The following is an 18,314-nucleotide window of genomic DNA, read 5'->3' as shown; positions in this document are numbered from 1 at the left end:
CAGTGGTGTGAATCTGACAGTGGTGTGTATCTGACAGTGGTGTTAATCTTACAGTGGTGTGAATCTGAGAGTGGTATGAATCTGAGAGTGGTGTGAATCTGAGAGTGGTGTGAATCTTACAGTTGTGTGAATCTGACAGTGGTGTGAATCTGACTCTGACAGTGGTGTGAATCTGACAGTGGTGTGAATCTGACAGTGGTATGAATCTGACTCTGACAGTGGTGTAAATCTGACAGTGGTGTGAATCTGACTCTGACAGTGGTGTGAATCTGACAGTGACGTGAATCTGACTCTGACAGTGGTGTAAATCTGACAGTGGCGTGAATCTGACTCTAACAGTGGTGTGAATCTGACAGTGGTGTGAATCTGACACTGGTGTGAATCTGACAATGGTGACAGTGACAAGAAGTGGGTATAGAGACCACGGTATGCCGACCTGTTGAAAGGGTGTCTTGGTAGATTCGTAAACCTAAAAACAGGAAAGATCAGACATCATCTATTCATTGAAACTACTTTATTCCACTACGATGATGTGTATAGAAGAGAGTAGTTTTGTGCATGGCTGAGTGTTTATTCGGTCTGATAATCTCCCAGAAGATAAGAGATAAAGCAAACTGTTATAAGCGATGCCTTGGTAATTATAAGATTATGAGTGTTTTTTTTATTTAGATAAGAAGATTTAGAAGAAGAATTGACAAGATGTCTTTATTTAATCAATGAAGAGTGAACTATATACATCTTGAAGAGACAAAAACTAGCCAGGGAAAGAATAAATTAAGTTTTAGATTATTTACTTATTTATCAATTTATTTATTTATTTATTTATCTATTTATTTATTTGAGACATCTACATGATTACCCCATTTACAGACACTCAGTAATCGGAAAAGACTAAAATGCATTCAATATTTACAAAACTAATAAAAAATAAAAATAAAATAAAATAAAAGAAGACAAAATTACCGAAACTTCCGTTAAATTCACAAATCAATTATTTCATTTAGGACATATTTTCTAAAAGTACTGAGACTGGAAAATATGTCAGTGTTTTGCAAGGTATTGATAAAAATGAACGTTCTAGGCAAAAACGAGTTTTTCCTTTGAGTAGAATGGAACGGAGATTCCTGGAGGGCACATCAAACGGAACATTGGCAACAATATACATTGAGTTAAAAGATCCATTTAAGCATTTACATAAAAAGACTGCATCCAGCAATTTCTTACGAGATTGAAGCTTGGCTTTGACTATTAAAATATGGAACGATTTTCCAATATAACGGTAGTTGAGAAATTTATGCTGGACTCTTTCAATTTTAGTGGTTAAATACTGAAAAAGAAACCTTTTATTTCACCACAAAAATTAATCAATCGATCAATCCACCAATGACAGGCTTACTGCCCTATGTGATATAGAGCTGATAACAGTTGGATTGGTGAACCGTGGAATTTATGATAGAAAGCATCCCGAGTCCATGGGTGAACCATGTGGGTTAAACTTCCATGTGTGAATTAACTTGAGTCGTCCGTGATGACATTAGCTCAAGGTATAAAGTTACAACTGGCAATAACGAAATACCACAAACAAGGGAAAAATGAAATCCCAAGAAGGATTCAAACTTAGCCCCATTTGGTATTCAAGTCGCTCTTTACTCACCAATATTTCGTTCCAGACATCTAATACAATTCGTGTCTGGAATTTCAGACAGCATGTAGCTAGTATGTGCTTTGTATAGCAAAGACAACTTAACACTACAAGATATCCCATATCCCATATCTCTGATTTTAACAGCATGATGAAATATTTTTTTGGCATGGACAAACTTAAGGGTGATCTATGTTTTAACACATATGAATTCTTCTTTTTTGAAAGTATTTTTGGTACATAATTAGTAGATAATGTCCATTTTGCATGGGGATAGTATGCACGAGCTGACTTACTAACAATATAGCTGTTCACAGATTCGCCCGTCACAGAAAGTCTTTGTTGCTATTCAATGGGCTTTTGTTACACAACAAGGTGGACTCAAAAACATGTTGAGTGGAAACCACTTATTTTCATTTATTTCCCTTTTACTAAGGCCTAAAAACTGTGGTTGCGGTTATGCTCAATTTTAGAATAGGTGGGGTAGGTAGCTTGTTTATTTTTATTTTATTATAATATTATTCTGTGTTATTGTCTAGTTCAGGTTTCCCATTGTTTTCCAAAAGGTCTCTGTGCTGTTTATTTCTTCCTATCAGATGTACAGCCATTACAGATTGGAAGAACAGTTTTAGAGTGTCTTGTTAAGTTGATGGCAGTTTCTGCATGACTTTAAGACACCTCTGTGGTAGCGTGTGGTCAAAGTATTTGAAAATAAATGATTTTGGTGTCAATTTTAAATTTACCATGTTGTTCAAAACAACATTGACATGGAATTAAAATTTTGAAGGACAAACAGCTGGTTCACAAATATGGTTTGTTTTTATTGCATTTAAAGGTCTCCGGCCCATATATGCATACGGCAAAATAAAAAAATAGTGTTTGCTTCCGATAACATCACTTCAGAAAATATAGAGGTAGGTCGAAATTTTATTTCATTTTACCTTAAATTACTTAAGTGCTTCGACTCGATCCAAGATAACATACTTGTCGGTCACAATACATCTGAGAGCGTTTGAGGTGTAAAAGCTGTAAATAAAGACAATTGATGAACACGTTATGCAGACTATGAGGGCGCTAGTTACTTAAGTGAAATTTGCACTCGATTCACTATGAGGGTGCTAGTCAAAAATAAACATAAACACTAATGTGCTGCTAATTGGAGGCTAACATATGATTTTACAACTCGCTGGAATTTCATAACATTATTCCTAGTAATGTATTCACACAACATAAAGTGATGTTAACCCAGACACATTCCAGGAGAAAATGAACATCAACTTCTGAATCACAAGACATTCATTTATAAGACAATAGAAAAGGTCTCGTTAAAAAAAATGCTATATATGTGGTGTCTGTAACAACTAAATATATTAAGGTATGGGAAAATATTTCTTACCACAAATATGGCCGCTACTTTGCCATGAAGGTCAAGTTCGCAAAATTAAGTGACGTGTACCGTATAGCGTTTAAAACACGTGGCAGGTTTAGTTGGCATTGAGTTGTCGGTCCCTGAGATATGGCATTCGGACGTTGCCTGTTTGGGGGGCTAATAATATTAATAAAGTACTGACAAGATTTCCACTACAAACAACGAATGTGACTATTACCCTAGTGTCATTATCTTTCCTTTGTTGTGCAGGAGTTCAAGTCAGTATTGATTAAATGGAGTTGAGTGTAGTACACTATGATTCAATAACATTAATTCGAAATTACGTAACAGATAAAATTAAAACACGCCATTAATCTTAAAGATATTGACGTCAATTAACCATTGGTGAATAGCATCTATAGAAGCGGATATCCGATTGAAGAATACTTTGTGCTGTAAATATTAAAAGGCTGTTATGTTGTATAAATAATCTAATTGACCATTTGATCGAAGACCAGCTATCAGTTTGAGTTCCATATATCTTTTAAACTAATTTGAATGATGGAGAAAATCCCTATTACAAGTCCAATACTGAGCAATTCTTCCACTTCATGTTTTGTATGTGTTACGGACAAAGTAAATACCTGAAAAAAGCGATACGAACGTTAATTGCTCCTCTTGTTTACATAAGCACAGGTATACATGTTACTAATACCTTACACTATTTCAGAAGAGAGATTAAACAATTGTCGACCAATGACAGAGAGATTTGCCCCACTCAATCGATTTCGTAAACGCATTGCATCAACCTTTAAAACTGAACCCAAACATTAGTGATTTGGCGTTAAGCGTTATTTTAGAGGGAGTGAGAGAGAGCGAGAGAGTGATCAGGGAGAGAATACTTCAAATACAGCAAAACCCTGGCGAAACAAAAACTTTTTTTTATCGCGCACAATTTTTGAAAATTCGAATATTGTCGAACACTTGCTTCCATATAAAAAACTACAGTATGCTGGATAAGCAAAGGAAACCAACGGTACGTGTTATTAATGTAGCAGAATTCAAAGAAGCTTACAATGGCAAGGAAAACAAACACTGGAATGCGCCTGATGTGGGAATGGAAATAGAACGGGAGTTTGAGAAGGAGTTCGGCGAACATAAACAGAAAACTAGTAACAGAAAAATGTTGTTGACCGGTTTGACGGATGACTGTGGGATTTCTGGAGTGAAACATGTCTTCGGAAAATCAATTTTGATATCAAGACGGTAAGCAAGACACTTACATTATTAATTGATACTATTTTTAATGTACATTTGTATTTCACAAGTCCAAAACGAATCGGTTTGCCAATCACAACATCAATCCGATTTGATACGTATTATGTATTTCGCCTCAGAGTAGAATATTGCCAGGAATTGGCCAGATATTTGTAAATGTAGTTATGAGGTATGATTATACTTCTGTTCTTGGTAAATCGTTTCCATGGCTCTTAGTGCCAAAGCAGCGTTTTTCACACCGAAATTGTATAACTGGGCATTTGAGAGATGAGTTTTGACGACATTGGTGACACTTCAACCATCATACAAGGTTGCAGCAACGTCGTCGACACAGCCATGCGTTATAGAATAATATGAACACACTGTTATGCTACGATTGAAAAAAATTAAGTGGATTCAAATAAGCTGATTTTTACTCAGAAAATGTCCATATGCCTGGTATGCATTGAGCAGAACATTATTAAGGTATATAGGTGCTCAAGATATATATATATATATATATATATATATATATATATATATATATATATATATATATATATATATATAACTCGGTGAGTATCAATCTGCTATAAGACAGTGCTCTATACCGCAGTGGCAGAGCGTAATAGTTTTGGTAGTACTGGAACTCTTTCTTGGGTGTAACTCGGAGTTTCACGCATATTGCGATCATCAGATCATCATGAGTGTCTGATGATCGCAATATGCGTGAAACTCCGAGTTACACCCAAGAAAGAGTTCCAGTACTACCAAAACTATATATATATATATATATATATATATATATATATATATATATATATATATATATATATATATATATATATATATATATATATTATAGATGTAATATACAATATTTGCGCCTACATTATGAACTAGTGTTTTCTGTAATGGTTACGTTTATATATCAATATTTTATAATCGTAACATTGTTTTGGATTGATACGTAATGTAACCATTAGCATTGACTTTGCTTAAACATTTTGAGTAAGGGTTTATCCATGTAAACCTTTTATTTGAATCCAATCCATTGTATTAAAATTTAGTACTAGTATACAATGAATGGCAAAGTTACTCAGCATCGTCTTAATTTATCAAGGTTTCAAACACATACAGTACATGGGAATTTCCACTAACTTGGATTGCCAGTTTGAAGCACAACGTTCTAAGACAAATGGTAAAAACTTCCCATTTTATACATCCGTTAACAAGTCAAATACATAAATAATGACATGTATGAAGCATTCACATTTCAGTTTTCCGGATTCCGCCTTTTGTTTAAATGGAATTTCCTCTAACCTTCCAGTTTGTGACAACTGAAATTATGCATTCTACCAAATGGAAAGTGTTTTTTTGTTGTGCAGTTTGCTGAAAAATGGCCTTATTGTTGACGTTTTAAGATATACTTTTCTCTATAGAGTCATGTGGCTACTTATTTTGACGGCTGCTACTTCGATATTGATATACCAGGTGTCGGAAATGTTTACTAGGTATACTTCACATCCTATGAATGTCAACGTTGATCTCAACTACGTTTCTGAGTTGACTTTTCCTGCTGTCGCTGTGTGTAATTTCAATGCAATGAGGTAAGAATGTTGATAAGTGGGGGATTATAATATCTTTAAGAATGCATTACATAGTTGTGTCCATATATTATATATATATATATATATATATATATATATATATATATATATATATATATATATATATATATATATATATATATATATATATATATAATATTTAGCCTAACATCTACCATAATACCACGAATGTATGGAAATAACAATAAATCCTGTGACAAAATCGTTTACGACGAATATGCAAAGAGATGATTTCCCTTTGTGCTCTCATTGTCATGGAAGAAATGAAATACTCTCAGTTCTTTTAGTGTTTGACCATTCTTTAAACAAGATTCAGTACCCTGTTGGAGGACATGAAACATGTACATACCTGAACATGAGAGTTAGCTGTAAGGGTCAACGACTTCTATTTAAAAAAAAACAGTAACTTGATTGGTATTATTGATATTGAAAATATTCACAGTAACTATAACATACATCTAAAATACATTTAAACTATATCCTCAACTAATTTTTTGGAGTGATACTGTGCAGATTTTATAAGTATATTAATTATATTTAAATTGACGTTTCGGACCAAGGCATAGACGAAATATCAACGTCAATTCCTTTTGTTGATTTACCAAACAAACAAAGCAAACTGTTTCAACCTCGTCCACTGTATACTTTCAGGAAATCAGAAACTGATGCATCTAATTTAACAGGACTGTTATCAGCTATGCATGGTACATATAATCCCAATTTTGATGACTATAATATTACTGGAAGTGATACAGAGGAATGGTATGCACACATGGCACATCAAAAGGACGAGACAATTCTATAGTAAGTATACTAGTAGAACAGTAATCTTGATTGTCGAATTGAAATAGTGACGCTCTATGGTGATAGGCAGACATCGACTTAACGATGCTACAACGATGGTTTATACGGTATGATACAATGTGATACGATATGTAGCGATATTATGACAAGACATGACATGACATGAAATTATATGATATGATATGATATGATATGATATGATATGATATGATATGATATGATATGATATATAATATATGATATGATATGATATGATATGATATGATATGATATGATATGACATATTTTTATTTATTTATTTATTTATTTATTTGAGATGTCTACAGGAATACCCCATTTACAGACACTCTGAAATTGTAAAGACTAAAATGATGCGATACGATGTGATATTACATGACGTGATATGGTGAGATATCAAGTGACATATATGATATTATTTGATATGATATGATTTGATTTGATTTGAGCGGACATGACATTGATAGAGATGATATACAAATGATATGATCATGTTTGTTATATACTAATATATAATCTTACGGTATATAACTATATAAAATACGATACCATACTTTGCATGACAGGTTAAATGATGTAAATAGATTTTATAAAAACCTTGTTTCAGTCATACATGGCAAGCGACACCAATGGGTTTAGATACGTTTCAAACAATTGACACGGACTTCGGAGTTTGTTATGCTTTCAACACTGGAAACGATTCATATGGAATCAGGACTGTCGAAAATTCTGGTAAGAAGACGACAGACGAGATTATCGTAATATTTTTTAGTCAGATCAAGAAATCTTATAATGTTATATATAAATGATACAATATATAGCCACATTTGCATATCAATAAGTCAGAATATATAAATAAACAGACAATTATTATGGATGAATATATATACACCTTAATCAAGCTACACTACACACACACAGATATATATATATATATATATATATATATATATATATATATATATATATATATATATATATATATATATATATATATATATATATATATATATATATATAACTCGGTGAGTATCAATCTGCTAAGACAGTGCTCTATACCGCAGTGGCAGAGCGTAATAATTTTATATATATATATATATATATATATATATATATATATATATATATATATATATATATATATATATATATATATATATATATATATATTTATTTATTTATTTATAAATGAGTGAAAAAAAGTTGACTTGGTTACTCGTTACATTCGATTCTCCACTACAAATTTCTTTCGTATGGCCAGTATAGCTGGTCACACTCGTCAGGCGGCTGAATTCAAAGTGGCCACTTTCGCTATATTTGGAAGATAATACCTACTCGTTGGGAAATTGGTTTGCTTAGTGTGTTTTCCAAGTCATGCGTTACGTCCACACCTATCCGATACTTTTCGGTATGACTTAATGACCATGTGATTTGTTTTATCCGAGTTTATCGTTAACTTTAACTTATTAGCATTTCACCACTTACGTACCTTCTGGAAATCAATATCAGTATCGTTCAGATTACCTGCAGAAGTATCAAGAAATGTATGTAAATTTTGTTTCGTCAGCAACAAAGTCTGTAATCAAAGGTATTTGTCGAGTGTACAATATCCTCAATATACAGCAGAAAAAATAGGTCTTAAAATTGACCCTTGTTGGATAGAGGCCACATTTAAACAACATGTATGAGGAGAAATTGTTGTCAATGCAATTTTCTGGCGACTAGAAAGATAACCCTTGAACCACCATCATCTTACGTCCCTATGATGAGATGTATATCATATACAAATTTCGGCTTTTCAAATTTCACATTTACACAGTTGCAAAGAAGGGAATTTAATGTTCTGAATCAGGTCTATATTTAGATTTAAGCTATTGTGGCCAATATACTCGTCAACACTTCAAAACTAAAGATAATGAAAGTCGTGTTTCCTGGCAGGTAAATCATATGGACTTTCGATGTATTTGGATACACAACAAAGTGAATATAACATTGGACTTGAGAAAGGAGTCGGTTTCCAAATAGTATTATATGAACAAGGAGATGTACCACTTGCATCGGATCTAGGATTCGCTGTCAGCGTTGGTGAAGAAACACGTGTTGGGATTGAACTCACTAACGTAAGATTACATCTTAGTGGCCCTTCAGGCAGATCTGTAATCTTTCGAAGGAGCACAATGCATGTACCATTCAGTGACGCGCGCGCGCGCGCGCGCGCGTGTGTGTGTGTGTGTGTGTGTGTGTGTGTGCGTGTGCGTGTGTAGTTGATGTTAAATAAACAAAATTGTTGGTTTCCATATTACCTTTAAGATTGGAACTACAAAAACCCCATTCCTTCTAAGAATCACATTTGCCTTAAAGGGCTAGCTACATTGTCTTGACATATTAGTTATCTGGTTGTTTATTATAGAAGTCATACTACTGCCTCAAGAAACGACTGAAATAGACAATGTTGTGCTCATCACAAAATGGCTGATAGATAGTGGTTTTCAAACAACATAGCAATCTTAAAGTCATAGTCCATAAGGAGCGAAATCAATAGATAAACAAGCGACCTATCGGTCAGAATAGCTCTGCTGTTTTTTTTTTTAATTTTATTTTTTATGTTGGTGACATGTGGAAGTGGTTCAGTTCTTCAGCTCTTCACTATGCAGTTTTGTTTTAGCGATGCAATAAAGTGATTAGTGGTTTCATATGATGTCTCACTATAAACACATTTTACACAGAAGTTGGTAATGTATTGTACTTTTAGAATTATACCATAGTCACCATTTTATAACAAAAATCTACTGTTATGAAAAATTGCACAAAATCTCTGAAACAAATGACTGGGAAATGCACACAAGAAAAAGAAAAAAAAAGAGAGGATTTTGAGGTTGGCTATAAATAATTCCAGTGTCTTACAGCTTTAACCCTGGAAAATTTTAATGATGAATGAAATAAACTAGGGATCTAAAACAATTTTGAGGCAATTTGAATTTCAATTTTCTAACAAATTTACCAAGTCAACAACATTCAACTTGTACTAGTTGTAGTAGATATATATAGGGAAGAAATGTATTAATCGCCATCTTAGTTTCCGTACGGCGACAATCCCAAGTACCCGAAAGAGAGTCATTCTCAGCCAATTCAGGGTTCGACACTTTCCCACCGGGTGTGCTTTTCGAAAACTACACAACACATGATAAGCTTTTATGACACGGAATCATAGAAAATCTACCCCGTTTCCAAACTAATCGTAATTTTATCGCGAATAGACAACCGGAGTTGGTCAAAATAGCAAATTAAAAATCAAATGAATTTTACTATGACCGTGAATTCACATAACCGGTGGTTTGAATTCTGAGCTCCCTAATATACCTATCGAAAAGACACTATCCCGTCGGACTACCTCCAATTGGCATTTTAGTAACCTCCCACTTGATCGTGAGGTGCATATACTGGAATGAACCATTCTGTAGGAGGGGTAGAGAATTTGGATTGAAGTTTAAAACCCTTTTTCGAACAAATATTTGTCATTTGGGTGCACAATGCGTAGAATTAAGACTATAGCATATATTACATTGCTTGTTTGACGTCAATAGTGTCTTTTGAAAAGTTGCACTTTACCTAAAGTCTCGCGGACTGATTTCCAATATGGCGTCGGTCATAATGCTCATTAACATATTCATTTTTTTTTTAAATTACAAAAAAAAATCATAAAAAATAGAAGAGAAGACGTGCTGACTTGAAATTAACAAATCTAAGTAAGCTACCCTCTGTGCATCAACACACCAGATATCAAAGCAATCTGACTTGAAGTTTATGAGGAGTTGATAAAAATGTCATTTTGGGAAAAAAAATCATAAAAAATTGAAAATGGCACAGATCAACTTGGCATGAACAAATCTGAATAGCCTCCCCCCAGGGAACATGCACACCAAATATCGAAGTATTCTGGCTGTTACTTTCAGAGAAGATAGTGAAAATATAAAAGTTTGACGGACACCTGTGATTCACCTATATCATTCTATACTCTATACAACCTATACCTAAAGCTACGCTTTCAGCTTTCGCTGACAGCGGGGCTAAAAACTAAACTCTTATACTTAGGCTTCAGACCCCGTCCCCTCCTCCTAACTAAACTGGACAAAATTGAAAATACAATCAATTACAAATCATTAATAATATATAGTAGTGCTATGAATATAAAGCCAGTATGTAGTGACTAAAAATGCTCTTTTGCTGACACTATTTTTTTCTAGTGCCATGCATTGACTAAAGGAAAAACTATTTCTTTTCTCAATTTGACATTTAAAAAAATATGTGTATTTAGGGGTACCAAACGTCCGGGATAAAATCGATTCCATAGGATGAGAAATAAAATAGCTCAGAGCCCACCCAACCCCAATGTAAAAGAATTTAGTTTTTTAGCCTACATTGATTTCGCTCCTAATAAGACATGTTCATTACATACGAAGTTTCAGAGGATCGACATAAATGTACATTTGTTTCTTCTTCTTCTAAAGATAACTAATCTTCCACCCCCACATGGAATATGCGGATCTAGAACACTGAAGTATTACACCAAGTATACAAAGAATGCCTGTCAATTTGAATGTTGGACTGATTACGCAGTAAGCATATGTGGTTGTCGTATGTTCTACATGCCAGGTATGTACATATAATGTGTCACATGTAACACACTGAACAAATTAATGATGTAATGAATTGTGTAGATTTAAGAAGAGTGTTGGTAGTTATCCATTTTGTGTTTGTGTTTGTGTTTGTGTTTGTGTTTGTGTTTGTGTTTGTGTTTGTGTTTGTGTTTGTGTTTTTGGGCCATTTGTATGGGTTGCTGGATGGCTGGTACTTCAACGTATGATGCCTTATACGGAAATGGTCGTCTTTCAACTTGTTAAGAGTTTTGATATTATGTTTATTGTTGTGCTCATCATCATGTTGTGTGTCGCAATCTGTTGTCAAACTAAATGCTTCAGCTGGACGTGATGGATGAAACAACATCAACTCAATTTCGGAATTATGTACGACTGCATCACTAGTTTTCTGTATTTTCTCTATTGTATAACAGGCACTACAAGAATATGTAACCTCAAGACATCTTACGAGTGTATACTTTTCCGTGCCGCATGTACGTATACGTTTAACACACTTTGTCATTTGAGTTGATACCGATATATGTATCATGTATCGTGACGTAAACGTCAAAATTGTACCAGGCTTCAAGCGGTATCCAATATCAAGCAAATTTCTGTTTGAAGTAATTTCTGCATAGCGGAAAATTGCAAAAGAAAGCATCTCAACATGCAGATGTTTTGTTATTTCAATACAGAGAGAGTACAACATATTATGTATGCCTCTAGCAAATAAACGGTTGGTTGTGAAGGATAATGTGCGAATGATTTATTGAACACTCCAGCATCAACATTTGATTAACAATTATACCTGTAATGCCATAGCTAAGACTGTGAATACATTGCGTTAATGTCAAACGCTAACTACCAAATAGTCATCGCATGTCACAGTTGTTTTATCGGTTTTATTTTCTCTGAAAATAAACTAAAGACTTGCTATTTATGTCATGTATGGCTTACAATAACTAGATATGTAATTATTTGATCAGAGTTTGGATTGTGCATGACGATGATCAAACTATATTCTCCATATCACACCATAATTTTTTTCCAGATTACTTCGTCAGTAATGGCACTGACTGTGACTGTCCAGTACCTTGTCAAAGGGTCATATACAAGGCAGATTTATCCCATGCTAAGTTTCCATCAACTGTCTTTTCTGAGTTTATGACAGCTTACATGAATATCCCACCACTCGAGTAAGTACAAGACATTTGCTGATGAGATACATATTATATGTACGTAGCATGTTTGTTATTGAGTCGTGTGAGAAGTTGAATAAATCACCGAGCCTTGTTTTACACTGCTAGACATTTGGCCATGAATTGACGCGATACTGAGACCTTATTCTTCATGCGCTATTTTCATCAGAAGTGGAAAATACTACCTTTGCACCAGCAGGGCCGTAGCCTGACCAAATTGCCAAGGGAGGGGGGGGGGGGCAGAACTTTGTCATGGTGCAATCATGCATTTAAAATTTAGAAAAGTGCTAATTTACATAAATTAGCATGCAATTTACAAAATATATATTTTAGCATACGCAAGTTAATATCATATGTAAGGTCAGAAAAAATAAAAATGCTTGTCAACGGGTAACGTAACCCATCACATTGGGTAAGTAGGTCGATTTCATTTTTTCACAATGCTTGACAAGGATAAAACAAACCATATATAATGACAGCAAAATATTTCAGGTCGAGTTTAGATAGAACTTATTCAGTCATTTTGATACTATCTCATGCAATTTGTCTGCATAGCTACAGTTAGGAAATGTACACAATTTACGGTTAAACAAATGGTGTAGTTCCTCGCAACCTCTCTTAAAAAATGTTAAACCCCGCCAATTGAAACTCAAGCATTATTTTAGCCACCCCTTCTGTCACCTACACTACAGTGGAGATATACAATCACATGGTACAATGATGCATTGGAAGGAGACAACGCCAAAGGTGAAAAAAAATGAAAATAAGACAGTGGGGGAGGCCATTTAGAGGCATACAATAACAGACATAATAAAATACCAGAATTGAAACAATTATGCTATGCATTACATATTATCTGGAAGTGTATTTTGTTGTGGCAAAGGTGAAAGATATCTTGTGGACGTGCACTTTGTAAATGACTTCTACTGAAGTTTAATTTCGTTCCAAAAATCCCGAATAAAGAGCAAAACATTTCAAGACTTTCAGACATTTGATGGCCCAATGGTCGTAAACTTTTGTTCAATTCTTTTTAGTGCACATTGGATATTTAATCTCAATTCATGCTTGTATGAAACATCAGAGCCAAGTAAACCACTGTATAAGATATTATATAATTTGGAATAGACTCAAATGTATATTGTTACATGTACTATTCAGAAAATATAAAGAAATATCCTTAATTTTGAAAAAAAAAATGCGAAGCCCGCATGAGGATATATTGCCCATCACCAGAAAAAAATATATGGGTAGGTTGAACAGCTTTTTCATTTTTTTCTGGCCTAAAAATATAACAGTCGTATCTTTCAAAGTAGTTGCAGAAAAGATGTCACATTCAAAGTAAAAAAAAATGGATGGTGCTTTCTCAAATAAATAAGTAACACAACAAAATAACCATTTTCTTTACCCAACTCCCAAAGCTGGTATGGCCTCGTTTATGTCGAAACCCAATGTGAACTCAGTGAATTTTCCTTGTCATTATCATTATAATGGAAATTGAAGTTTGGATTTTGATGTCGAAGGTACAGCTCTGTTTACAAATTCAGGGTCATTCTTTCCATAGCAAATTGTTGCTTCAAAATGAATTGCGGAATAACGCTAGTGTCAGTGTGAACTGAGATAATTATATCAAACAACATTTTAACCAAAGACAACGTCGAACACAATTATTGAAAAGAAATATCTTCAAATAGTATATCTTAAACTGCGTACCTAGTTTAATAGTTTTTCAGGGCCACCAAATATTCCAAAAAGAGATCTGCCGTTTTATCAGCATGAAAGGTTTTAATATAAGGAATAAGATGTATATGAGATCGAGCGCATCTTCGGAGTCACTGTATGCAGCATAGCAGGCAACCTCACGTTGAACGACTTTTTCCGTCTTTTTGTGAGTTTCACTCGCTAACATTATACGTGTAATTGTGACTTGCTATCTTCACATAAAGGAGACTTTCAAGACTATTGTTACTCGCAGAAAATGCACAGTGCATGTGCGCACTTCTTTTGTACTTTCCCGGGCAAAGAATTTTTAATTTGCTGCAAAAAGTTACAATTTTTAACTGGACACATTTTAAGTTAAGCCAGCGTACAATAGCGATATAAGATACATATCAGCCATGAGTCAGTGTACAGTCACTTTAGTAAACTATCAATTGAAATCGCGCATGCTAGGAATCGTCGCGTAAATAACGATTTTAATAGCATCGCTATGTATTCAAAAAGTAGTTTTTTTTCTTTCTTTTTTCCAAAATCTCAGGGGGGGGGGGGCAACTGCCCCACAGGCTCCCCCCCCCCGCAGGCTACGGTACTGACCAGTTATCTAGAAATGCTGCTGATCAGAACGTCGTTTTATCAGTTGGTGGACTATTAAAACTGGCTATGACGGTGCCTTAAAAATCCTCTCCTTATCACACTGTCAAACTGTCATACATTGATACAAAATCAGTGGCGGGTGTCTTAGATGTAGATGCATACATCAGTTTGTTTACATCTGTGAAAGGTAAACATTTTGTATATGGAAATAATATGACTAACTTTCACTGACGTAAACAAACTGATAAGAACATGGCGAGAACGTACATCAGAGACACCCAATGTCATTTTGTATCAATATATGTCTGCTTGATATTGTGACAAGCTTAAAGGACACGACTTTTCAGCAGCTACAAGGACAGGTTAATTGCCTACTACCGATAAAACACGTACTTATAACTAAACCAGTGCAATAGTTGCAGTAACCCTTCAGTAATATTGTCACGTGAGGTGACACTATATCAGAGGGTCAAATCCACTACAATCCAAAGTCATACTTTTTCCTATATTAAAAGTATTTGTTAACCAGTATACGAACCAATTTTATATTGGGCTGACAATTTGCCCGTATCAATAGTGTAATACAGGTTCTCTTCTCTAATTCAGTTTTGATGTTACCTTTCTTCGTGCAAATGTCAAATTATGCATGTGTTGTGTTTCGTTATCACCATTCACCTGTACAATCACACCATCAATAACTTTGATTTTCTTGTGAATGTAAAGACAGTGTTTTGTAAAATCGCTATAAGATTCCTGAAAGTTTAAAACGTCAAATTACACCCAGATCAGTTTTATGCATTAAAGCAGAGTTAGACTCAACAGGAAGAGGACAAATCCAAATTGTAAATCCAAAGCACTTTCCATGCAACTGAAGCAATTACCTCTTATAATATTTGTCATTTGTATATTCTGGATCTATTTGACAGGGACAGTATTGTAAAAGTTGATATATTCTTTCAAGAGTTGAGCATTGAGGAAATCAAACAACAAAAGTCATATGATGTTTTTGGACTTCTGTGTAAGTACTAACTCTCTACTTCGGATATACTTGGGGTTGATAAATTACATGATTACATTTCACTCCCTGGATTTTATATGTAAATGTGCCAGGTAATATATAATATTTGGTTTTTATCCACTCTAAAATGTATTTAAATGTATATCAAGTTTGTTATTGGAGTTTTCCAAATTGCATATAATTAAAGGAAACATTATCGAGACACAAATCGAAACTGATAGAAGTATATTACATTCTGTTCTTCTAATGAAGCGTTTTTGGTGCATGACTAATCGCGGCAAACCCATTTTCCGTTGTTTTTATGAAACTTGATAATAGAAAATAACCTAAATTCTTATTCCGATAATGTAAATTCTAGCATTACGATATTTCAAAATAGTCCAGCAATCCATCCCTTATAATACTGTTGTATAGTGTTATTTTCCTTTTATGAAATTAAGATTTACAATGAATTCTGAAGAAAATCTTTTCCCCAAAAAGAAAAAAGTATACTTTAGGTCTTTGTATTGGTGGAGTTAAGTGGTCTTCAATGCAAAAAAAAACGAAAAATAACACCATATACAATAGTATTGTAAGGATACATCGCTGAAATGTTTTGAAATACCAAAATGCGAGAATTTGCATAATCAAAATAAGAATTAGTGTTTTTTCCTATTCTCAATTTCCATAAAAACTATACGAAATAGGTTGACATTAATAAATTTAAATGAATGACATGTTATACCTATGTTATATCGAAACAAATAATTAATTCGGCTGGGGTCAGAATTTACGATGGGGGGGGGGGGGGGCTGGGGAGAAAATATTTTGGTAAAAAAAACTCCGGCTACACATATTTTAATGCGTAAGAATACAGTAAACCCCTCCCCTCCTGAGGTTTTAATTGGTTGAAATCATGAGCAAAATATTTCGGGCCCCTTTCAAACCATCTTAAATTCCTTGCCCCCCCCCCCCCCACTGAATCCCCAATTTTTTTTCATGCCCCCCCCCCCTCCATTTGTCCCCAGGCCCCCTGCCGTAAATTCTGACCCCAGCCTTAATTATGATGAATTTATGATGTAATTTCCAAGATTGGAGAATTTATTTTCTGCAGGGCTATCTACTATATACAGTAATTACTTATGTTTAGGTCAGATAATATAAAACAAATCTAAGCATGAACCTTTTGTAATTATATAACCCAAGTCGTGTTAATTTTGTGCTGACCCTCCTTTAATTTATTTGTTTTAAAGGTGATATTGGTGGTTCCCTTGGTCTGTGGCTTGGTGGCAGCATTTTAACTCTCATAGAAATCATTGATATATGTTTAAAGGGATGCTTTAATAGACTGTGGCACTAAGTTAAATAAAGTGCTACAACGATAATTGTTTCAGGAAGTTCTCACAGAAAACGTTTAACGAAACCTTGTTTATAAGTTGTTGCATTAAATGAACAAAGTGAATCATCTATTTATTGGCACGCAAAATACTTTGCTGGAGGTCCTCCTAACCTACAATTTCGCCTTCTCTGAGTACGTTATCATAGAAAACCATCCAGTCATTGGCGGTACTGCGTCAGTCCGGAGATGAAATCTTTGAAGACCAAATGTGACAAACTCAGGGAAAAGAAGCGGTCTAACAGAAACCATGGACCCATGGTATATACATGCACATTGCATGGCTCTTGAAGGCCACCTGCTCATATTATATATGAAAAGACATTTATTACAACAAGTAGTATGATACTCAAATGTTGCCAATTACAGTTAACGAATTGCACTTTCATTATTTACGGACGATATTTGTTTTCTGGACAGATACAAAGTCTTCTCAATCGTTCTCTATTTAAGAGCTTTTATTGGTTTGTAGAGTGTGTTACTTTTGAAAAGGTAAATTTTGTCAATCTTCTTAAATATTCCAAATTCACGGGGTAGTCATGAAAAAGCTAATACGATCGTGGATCTGTTCAGCTGAGTGAAAATGCTAGGCTTTGGAATTTGATATGATAACTAAGTGCAAACTGAGCTCACCGTATTGTGTCAGTAAAATCAATAAAACCACATGGCCTTAGTATTTACAGTGCATGAGGACTAAATGTATCTCATACAATTCTATTGACTTTCGCTTTTAGGTTACTTATGTAAATACATTGCTGATTAACTTAATCTTTTAAATTTTGAGCCAATCATATTAAATACACTGTGACGTCATTGTTTAAGAATAGAAACCGTGTGAGGTAAACATATTTTAAAATAAGGTTTCATTCAATAAAGACCAAACTTGGAAACTGTTTGGACATGAACTGTATTGAAGTGATCGCTGTACGAATTGATATAGAGTGACAGAAATTGTGTCGGTGTGTTATGAATGTATGCTTAGGTTTGAGATCAATAGTTCAGTGTTAAATTCTTATACTTAGGCCCAAGGCATCCTCCCTCCATTCAAACTGAA

The 18,314-nt window shown here is 34.2% G+C and overlaps 1 protein-coding gene across 1 annotated transcript; it reads left to right on the top strand.

Annotated features, from left to right (window-relative positions):
• The first annotated feature begins 4,020 nt into the window (after positions 1-4,020).
• Positions 4,021-17,224, top strand: LOC144438721 (acid-sensing ion channel 2-like). The gene is made up of 10 exons (XM_078127867.1): positions 4,021-4,277; positions 5,711-5,878; positions 6,551-6,703; positions 7,329-7,453; positions 8,660-8,841; positions 11,230-11,374; positions 11,793-11,852; positions 12,410-12,554; positions 15,794-15,885; positions 17,118-17,224. The coding sequence occupies exons 1-10, from the start codon at positions 4,021-4,023 to the stop codon at positions 17,222-17,224; spliced, it is 1,434 nt and encodes a 477-aa protein (XP_077983993.1).
• Positions 17,225-18,314: the final 1,090 nt, after the last annotated feature.

This window comes from Glandiceps talaboti, chromosome 8 (assembly GCF_964340395.1).
Source record: "Glandiceps talaboti chromosome 8, keGlaTala1.1, whole genome shotgun sequence".
NCBI classification, from domain to species: Eukaryota; Metazoa; Hemichordata; class Enteropneusta; family Spengelidae; genus Glandiceps; species Glandiceps talaboti.
Note: the sequence above shows the minus strand (reverse complement) of the source record. Positions and strands in the feature narration are given on the sequence as shown.